The sequence below is a fragment of the Condylura cristata genome, unplaced genomic scaffold, assembly GCF_000260355.1.
Source record: "Condylura cristata isolate star-nosed mole 26May11 unplaced genomic scaffold, ConCri1.0 scaffold00027, whole genome shotgun sequence".
Taxonomy (NCBI): domain Eukaryota; kingdom Metazoa; phylum Chordata; class Mammalia; order Eulipotyphla; family Talpidae; genus Condylura; species Condylura cristata.
Window position 1 is genome coordinate 9,052,067 of NW_004567128.1, and position 9,272 is coordinate 9,061,338.

The following is a 9,272-nucleotide window of genomic DNA, read 5'->3' on the forward strand; positions in this document are numbered from 1 at the left end:
TATTATAGTTACTTAAAAACATAGTAGGCATGCAGAATGAAATAGCTGGTGGTAAACTAGGTTGAGATATTTCATGTCTCCTGCAGTATATTTGAGTGAAGCCACAGTGACTGACGTTCCACGTAGAAAGTTCATCATTTTTCTGTTTGCATCTCAGTTCCCAATTCACATGTGACTTTCTTATTCTCACTTGCATTAAATGGGTACATTATATTATCTTCAGTCTTATTTTGCTACCCCCAACTGGGGAGGAGGTAGTGAGAAAAGGAGAGCAGAGGGCAGGAAGTTGAAGGCAGAAAAGTGAGCTGCCCGCTGTGTGTGTCTGTGGGAGAGAGGGCCTGTCACACAATTCCCTAAGCAGGCCTTCCACCCTTGAAAAATCAAAGACTAAAAAGAACTGTCATACAGACGGTGGTAATTTCTGGAAATAAACGTTGAGAGGGCTCCTTTGGGAAACATTTTGGCTCCATAGTGTGCTGCTGAGGTTTTGTGATCTTCAAACATAAGCTGGTACCAAATAGGAAGTGCATGATTTTAGGGCCTCACTGGCAGCACAAGGGGTTAAGTCTCAGCACTGTGAGGCTGTCAGCAGTCACTGCAGCATGAGTTTGATCCCTGTTCCTGGCCAGGGAGCTGACCCACCTGGCTCAGCAGACCTCTCCTATTCTGCTCCCCACTCTGTCTCTGGTGAAACCTCTCACTCCCCCTTGCCCCGCATCTCTGGCCTATACCCCAGTTCTTGTATGTATGAATATGTAAAATAAATCCTTAACCAAAAAAAAAAAGTGCATGATTTAAAAAATTTCCAGTAGCAAGCAGCCAAGTTTTCCGAGTCACTTAGCTTTCTATTGGTCTTCATGCAACAACTTCATCGACTTTTGCTGACTAACACCAGAATTTTTTAAAAGCTTTAATATTCATAAAAATAGTTCCAGTGACCAACCCTTCTCCAAAGATAACCTCATTGCCCATCCCCCCACCCCACCCCCATTGACTGCTTGGTTGCCAGAGCAGGCAGGATTTTCAACAGGTCAGGCTCACCTGTTTAGGCTCACCTGTTTCAAAGGCCTGCTTTCCCTCCCCCCCCCCCCCCGCCCCGTTCTCTCTCAGTCCCTCACCCCTATCTTTTATGTACCTTAGATTCCCCAAAATCCTTCTCTTCTAGCAACAAAGAATCTGAGCATTTGCCAGTGTTTGGGTCAATTGTCAATTAGTATTTATGACTTCCCAGTTGTGTGACATACGCTTGCTCTCTGGGGCAAACCAAATTGGCGAAAATCCAATTGCAGTAGCGTGGATGACCCTTAAGGGCATTATGCTAGGTGAAATAAGTCATAGAAGAAAAGACAAATATTGTATGATTTTACTTGTATGTGAAATCAAAAAAAAGTCTTAAGTACAAGAGTAACGGGACAGAATGTGGCAGGCTGCTCTTGGCAGTGATAACGTGTTACAGAGACATAAATGATAGGGAAAAAAAATTTTTTTTCTGATTGCTGAAGGAAGGCTTGAAGAGATGAGAGGCATTTGAACTGGATCCTCAAAATTGAGGAAGCTGTCCAAAGGCAGAGATAGAAAACAGAAGAGGTAAAGAGAAAAGTTACACTTGAGCATAGGCAAGGTGAAGAGGCCCACCTTGTGTAGAAAAAACTAAGATTTGAGTTTAAATGACTGAGCTTGATATACCAGCACTGCTTCTTAGAGACTTCTTAATCTAATTTTTACCTATTGTTTTTATTTTAAATCTTGCTAAAGGTTTGTCCCCATCCTAACTGCTGACTCCTTTTCTTTTCAGGCCAGAGAAGGGGAAGTAGCCATTATTGATAAAGTCCTGGACAATCCAGACTTGACATCTAAAGAATTCCAACAGTGGAAGCAGATGTACCTCGACCTCTTCTTGGATATCTGTCAAAACACCACCTCAAATGACCCACTAAGTATATCTTCTGAAGTAGATGTAATCACTTCCTCTCTGACACACACTCATTCATACATTGAAACGCATGTGTAAGTGTATTCTGCCTTCAGGCCACCTGGTAACCTTCTGGTACTTTGACCAAGTATATAAGGTAGTTTTTATATCAATGTGTGGGATACTTGACAAGCTATACTTTAATGTTACCAAACTATATGAAACAAACCATATACGGTCATAATACCACTGTCTTTAATGAGCATTTGTATATTTTATATGCAGTTAGTACTCAGCTTCTATGTTTACCATGTGCAAAATCAACCGTCTTTAATGACTTAAAATTAACTTTTGCAAACAATTCTGAAGACAGGTGGTCTTCAAGTAGTAAAACCACAAAAAAAGGCAGTTTTCTATCTAAGGTCATCTTTTCTCCCTTTAAGTTAATTTTATATAAACAAACTTCAAAATTAAATCACATTTTTTCAGGTGCAGACAACCTTATGGGTGGGAAAGAATTTAAACCTTTTTTATATTTATTAAAATGTTCTAAGAGTTTTCTTAAACATTGCACAAAGTTTAATGCTGTAGTTTTATTTTTGTGACATGTAGATGCGCACACAAGAGTTAAGTAAACTAGAAGACCGTCACATAAGAAAAGTTCAGGTATCTAACATTCGTCTTAAGAGTCTATTAACTTGTGAAAGCTGGTTAATGGAAACACTATTCCAAATCCTAAAGGGGACACTTAATGGTGTATCAGGGCAAAGCTTTGTAAGATGTTTTTGTAACTAAGACCAAAACTGAAGATAGAGCTGCTTTATTTTCTTGGTTTAAATCTTCCTTTATTTTTGTAGTGATGAAATGCTGATTGTGTACAAGGAATTTGAGAGTGGATTTTTTAAAACACACTTAACTCACCCAGAAAGGCAGCTAATAGATATCTATATATATGTAATTTCAGCCCAAACTCATGTTTTTAAACTCCAATTCTTACAAAACTATAGGCATAAACTGAAAAGAATCAACTCTCCAATTTCCAGTTTTCACCCTAGTCCATTGATTAAACATAGGTAGTTATCCTTCAGGCAGGGAAGTAAAATAAGTCTAGTTATGGACTGATACGAATTATAATACAGAAAACTATACTGAAACAATGAAGACGTACCTCTCTCCCAAGGAGCAAGAGGATCATGGCCATTCAGAGATCGGTTACGTTGAATTACATGAGAGAAACAATTTATAGAGGTTTTTCATAGCTTCATGAATTGTTCCACAGAGTGGATGAAGTCTATGAAAAAGTCCTCTTCATTTATTGCCATGTATAAGCATCTCGTTTTTTTGAAAGTGATCACAGCATGATAATGACCGTGCTGCTTTTTTAGTGTCTGGCTGCATAACGTCACAATTTGCTGGTTTTGTTTATTTGGGTTTTTTAGGAGGAGGGACCCTCCTTTACTATTCTATATTGTAAAACCTACTTCTAATCAGCTTTATACTGTTGCCTGTACAGCTCAGTGAATGTACTTTCATCTCTAAGAGTTCAGATGTATGCCAGTGAATATTTTTTGCTGTAGAGGAGAAAGTCAAAACTCCACAGCAGGGATCTTTTTCTTTGCTTTTGAACCACCATCAAATCACTATCGTTTTGCAGACTTTGCACAACTGTACAGGAGAGTGGCCTTTCTACAGCACATTTTCAGTAATCCTGTATTTAGTCAAAATGGATGAGAAATCACGTATTAATGTTTGTATGGAATTTTGGGTCCAGTGTAATATTTTTATCATTTAAAAAAAAACCTATTTGTAAAAACATTTATTTACTGCATGGATATTGGCGCACATTCAATTTGTGGGATTTTGTATATGTAAAAACAAAAACAAACAAAAACCTCTTGTCCTAAAATGAAGTGTGCTTGTTACAGGTATTTAGACTTGTTGATGTTTACTAGCCCAAATGTGTACATTCACTTAAAAAATCTCTGTACCCGATGGAAGTGTCACGGATACAGCGGCCAGGCCGTGCGCTGTGAACAGCGAGCTGTGAAGGAAGGGCTGTCGCTACTAAGCAGCTTTTACTTTTGTAAAGTCAGCTCTGTTGTTTTAAGTGGGAAAAATTAAACTAATGAATTTTAAAAGACTCGTGGCTAGCCTAGCATGAAAGAGACCTTTTACCACTATATTTCTGTACATTTTATTGCATTAGTTGCAAATCTAGCAGAGAGGCAGCACTGTAAACTGAAGTCAAAATAAATTCAGCCCTTAATGAATCCTTATAAAGCACCTACTTTATTCATGCAGAGTCCTCACAACATTCTTTGGGACCTAGGCACAAAGCCACCATCTCCCCTTCCGTCTCATCCCCCCTCCCCCAGTTCTGAGTTCTAATTTTGCCCCCCCCATGATGGCACCATCCAAAAGAAGTCCCCCGCCTTCTATCTCCTCTGAGACCCTTAAAACCAAGCCAGTTTATCTGACACAAACTTTAAAACTTAGGTTACTCCTCTTTCCTTCTCTGGTTCTTTAGGGAAATGGTGGGGGGAAGTGCAGGTACAGTGGGGGACTGCTAAAAATAAGTTAATATTTTTACAAATATAACCGACAGCACATCTGCAGAATTTAGAGGGTGAAAGAAATAGGTTTTTGTTTTGTTCTGGTTTGTCAGATGTTTCACTTAACCAGAGGAGCCTGATTATTAGGCCTCAAGGGTGCTGAAATAAAACAAAACCAGCGAGCTGCCTAACCAGGACAAAAGCAGGCTAAGAGGTAAGGATGTGAGGTCACGAAAACTTATCCCCGCCCCCCAAGATGGATGTGCAGTTATATTACACCATCAGAGCGATAGTCATGGTTCTGGGTCATAAAAGCCTGGTTCTCCTTACAGCAGCCTTATGCTGTTTAACAAGGACATTTTCCCTTAGATAAAGCTTCTAGGACTTATTTTGTATAGTCTTTATAACTCACAATTTTATGGCTTTTGTATATAACTTCTAGTGCCACATTCTTTGGACTTTCCTTTGTTTGGCACAAAAGTAGTAACTAGCACCTAAGGAGACGCTTTTTTTTTTTCTTTTAGGGAAAATCCAAATCCAAAATCCATCTCTAGTCCAATGTAAGTCTCAGCTCACTGACACTGACTCATGGTTCCTTCTGACCAACTAGTCTCCCTTCCCGTTCAACTTTAGGGGAAATGTTCCTCTGTGGCCATGCCCTGCTTTGCCTTGATTCTAGCCTTCAGAAGCCCCTTTGCTTCCAGAGTGCCCCTCTTAGGAGCAGCTCGCGTGTTTCTCGCTCATAAGCATGGTCAAGAGTGACACTCCGGCTTCTCACTGTCACCTAGCGTCCACGCTAACCTTTAAGCCCTACGCCAAATCTGGCACCTCTCCGGGCTCTCCCGTTTCCTCCCCACCCTCGGCCAGCTGCAGCACGGCGCACTGCAGGCCGCTCCAGGCCCAGGGCAGCGGGCAGTCGATGTCCTCCCAGCGGTCCAGGTCGAGATCATAGCCCACAACGTTGCGGGTGGGCACCTGGCGCGAGTCCCGCCATTTGAGGCCACCCAGCAGCAGCACTGTCTCCTCCACCACGGCCAACCCATAACAGAAGCGGTCGTAGCGCAGCGGCCGCAGCCGAGTCCACTGGTCTGTATCTGGGTCATAGCGCTCAATCTCAGAGAAGGGCTCGTAGCGCCCCAGAAAGGCGAACACCGCGCCGCGCAGTGCCGCCATGTGGTGCCCAAAGCGGGAGGTGCCCATGGGCGCCCTCTTGTGCCACTCGCGCTCCCCCGGGCCCAGGGCGTACACGTCCCGCAGGCTGCTCGCGCCGCCCTCGCCCCTCCCCGCCTTGCCTCCGGAAACGTAGACCACGCCGCGGTCCCCGACGGCCCCCGCGTGGCCGTGCAGCGCCCGCGGAAGCGCTGCGGCCGCCGTCCAGCGGTCCCGGCGCAGGTCGTACATCTCCACGGAAGCCAGCGCCGCGCCGTCCGTGCCCACGCCCCCGACCGCCAGGAGCCCCTCGCCCACGGCGCCACACCAGAAGTGGGCCCGCGCTTGTCTCAGAGCGGGCACGGCCGTCCACGCGTGGAAACGGGGGTCGTAACGGTGCACTTCCGCCGTGACAGCTCGCGGGCCGCGGGCCTGGGCAGATGTGGCGCCACCTAGAGGCCGCTCCCCGCCCACGACGTACAGGAAGTTGCCCGCCGTGCACACGCAGTGCCCCAGCAGCGGCGCGGGCAGCCGCGTGAGGCTGCGCCAGCGGTGGTTATACACGTCGAAGGCCACGACGTCCTGGGTGAGCTCACACTCCTCCAACTCCTCCTCTTCCTCCTCTTCCTCTTCTTCCTCTTCCTCTCCCTCCTCCTCCTGGGGTTGGACCGCAGCCACCCGGACCCTGGCCACCCGCCGCGGGGCCACGACCTCCTCCATCCGCACCTCACGTCCCCTGTGCCCGCCCACCAACAAGATGCGAGTTTGGGGGCTCCGGACGCTGGTCTGCTCGCCCTGCAGGAGCGGCTGGCGGGAGGGCGCCGTGTGGTAGTTGAGGGCCTGGATGATGAGGCCCTTGATTCGTGTGGGCAAAGTAAGGCCGGAGCCCGAGTACACGCGCCGCAGCATGTCGGCGGGCACCAGACCAAAGCGGACGCGTTCAAGCAGGGCCGTGCAGTGGGACAGGCGTTCGGCCTTGGGCTCCTGCCGCAGCCAGGCCAGCGCCAGGCCTAGCAGCCGAGCCTCGGGCACCCGCGCCACATCAGGTGCACCCAGCACGGCCTTCAGGGACGCGGGGTTGAGCTCCAGCAGCCCTGCGGAGCCCGCGCCCCGGACCAGCAGCTCCCACAAGTGGCCTTTGATGCAGCGCTCGGCCGCGTCCTGCGTGTGCGCCAGGCCGAAGCGCGCCGCCACGTTGGCGGCGAAACAGCAGTTGTCCGGGGCCAGCTGGCGCTCCAGGTAGCGGCCGCACAGCCCTAGGGCCTCGGTGACCTGCAGGTAGCTGGCAGCCTCCAGCGTGTCCTCCACGGTGTCCATGGAGAGCGGCAGCCAAGCAGTGTAGATGAAGTCCAGCAGGCGCTGCAGGCCGGCCGCCGATGGCACCTGCAGGTGGATCACGCGCTCCCGGGATTCCCGGGTATGGCTCTTGAACAGGGCCCTGAAGTAGTCGCTGGAGCAGGCCAGCAGCGACCGGTGCGCTGGGAATTCGCTGCCTTCAGCCTCCAGCGTCACGTCGCACAAGAAGCCCTCGGCGCGTAGGGCCTGGTAGCCGGTGAGCAGCGCGCCGCCGTGAGCTTTGCAGTAGGACAGGAAGTAACTCATGATGCCCAGGGCAGGAAGCGACCGGGCGGGGGCTGCGGCTGGGGCCAGCCGGACGCGGCTGGAGGCATCCCAGGGCACCGCGCCCCCGGGCCCCCGCGCCAGCCGCAGCGCCCCTAGCAAGCTTCCTTTTATGCCTGCTCAGTGTAAACCCCGGGGCGCCTTCCTCCAGCTCAGCAGATCGCCCCAACCCCCACCCCGCGCCCTTCTCAGAGCAAATCCGGTGGGGGTTCAGTTTCCAGTAGCCCCTGGTAGTGGAGGGCACGGCGTCTGGAGTCTCCCAGGGGGTGCAGGGCGCCGTTTCAGAGGCAGCTGAGACTAGGAGCGCGAAGCCCAAAGCCCTGTCCGCGGCCCCGTTTAGGGAGTCCACACTTGCGTGCCAGGGGCCGCAAAGGCCACACACCATCACCTGGAAGGACCGAGCTGCGGGTGGACTGGCCGGGGATCTCCGACAGCCGGGATGCGCAGATGTGGCCCGGGCTCGGCGCGTCCGGGGAGTGCAGGAAGAGCGCCCCGACCTCCCGGGGTGGACGTGGAGGACGGGCTCTGCGGGCATCCGAGAGGGCCGGAGACAACTGGCTAGGGGCAGGGGGGGTTGAGTTTGTTCCGCGCGGAGGATCAAATCAAAGCCTGGGGGATTAGGGGGCGAGGGGGGGCCTGGGTCAGCGCGGCGGGTCGGAGGCGTGATTGGGCGCCGCACATAACAGGCCGGTAGCTCACCGCGACAGGAATAGCGCGCGGCCCGGGCCTCCCGGGCGTGCCCCGCCCTGAGCCCCGGCTGCTGGCCGCGAACCTTGGGCCGGGAGCAGGGGGCGGCGGCCGGGGCCTGGGAGCTGTCTCGCGTGACCCGACAGACCGCCAGTCTCCACGAGGTCCCGCGAGCTGCCTGGGGGTGCGGGGATGGGGTGCCGACTGGAGAGGCGCGAGTCCGCGGGGACCCTGTACCTGGTGGCGTCCGGGGAGGGGCTGCCGGCTGGGCCAGAGGAGTGCCCACCCCTCGGTGCCCCTGCGCCTGGCAAAGACCCCTGTGGCTTGCAACTTTCTGCTTTCAAGAGGCCCTAAGGAGCCCGGCGGGAGCGGGGATGAAACCGCGACTTTGCGAGCAGACACTCCCGCAGGAGGCAGCTGAGCCGGAGGAGCCAGCGGCGGAACCGCGCCTGGGCGAGCCCGGGCTCCCGCCAGCGGCGCCCGCCAACTCGCCCCTCACCTGGACCCTCCCTGGCGGGATGCTGGGCCTGCTCTGCGCCCTTCCGAAGGCTCTGGAGGCTCCGACCCGCTCGGTGCGCGTTATGCCTCCCGGGAATTTGCGCCCATCGCTGCCCCCTGACCCCAGCTGAGTTCTCCCTTCCTGTCCTAGGATCCCGCCCGGCCCCTCCCTTGGCAAACTGGACGAGGAAATTGTAGGTAACGTGGGTTTTCAGCCTGTGAAGGGCCACTTCCTTTAAGAAAAGAATTCGTTCCAGTTTCTCCCCCTTACTTTCCAAGCTCTGTTCTAATTACTGCCTGCTCCAGCTTCAATACCCTGACGAGATAATGGGCAGTGAGGTTGCAGAGCCCGGTGGCGGCTGGAGTTTCATCGGGCTGCTCCTCATGAAGTTATTTTTATAAGAAGCACCGCCGCAGAAATGATGACTGAAACCACCCAATCTTGAGACATTAGGAAAGCATTTCTCCATCTCCTCCATCCTGCTCTTAAATAACTTAAATGATTACTATGACTGTTCTTTCGTGCCAATTTGGAGGCTTCTGTGTGTTTTGCTTTCATCTAGAATTGATTTTTTTTTTTTAGTTCTAATGCAACCCACTGGCAATCTGTTTTAAGTGAACTTATTGAGGACATCTGAAATAACTTGCATTTCTGACAGTTGAGGTTATATTTCATAGAAAAAAAGTCCAAGGAAGGATAAAATTCTGTCATTTTCTTCCTGGTATGCCATTTTACTTAGAAGGTCTCCAATTAGAAGCAATTCTTGAACTTCAATAGATATTAGTAAAGTGATTTTTTGCTTTCTTGTCAAAGATGGAACTGCATATGACTCAAATTAGTCAAATTATAAAAT

At 50.6% G+C, this 9,272-nt stretch overlaps 2 protein-coding genes across 2 annotated transcripts in view; one reads left to right on the forward strand and one right to left on the reverse strand.

The window, feature by feature from the left end:
• Window positions 1-4,188, forward strand: part of CNKSR2 (connector enhancer of kinase suppressor of Ras 2) — a 207,601-nt gene extending 203,413 nt beyond the window's left edge. The window contains exon 22 of the mRNA XM_004690082.1: window positions 1,796-4,188. Coding sequence (XP_004690139.1) covers window positions 1,796-2,011 — 216 coding nt within the window. The 3' untranslated portion in view covers window positions 2,012-4,188. The remainder of the gene's footprint in view (window positions 1-1,795) is intronic.
• Window positions 4,189-4,345: 157 nt separating this feature from the next.
• KLHL34 (kelch-like family member 34) lies at window positions 4,346-7,215 on the reverse strand. Its single transcript, XM_004690083.2, has one exon. The coding sequence runs from the start codon at window positions 7,213-7,215 to the stop codon at window positions 5,275-5,277; it is 1,941 nt and encodes a 646-aa protein (XP_004690140.1). The 3' UTR covers window positions 4,346-5,274.
• Between the last annotated feature and the right edge of the window lie 2,057 nt (window positions 7,216-9,272).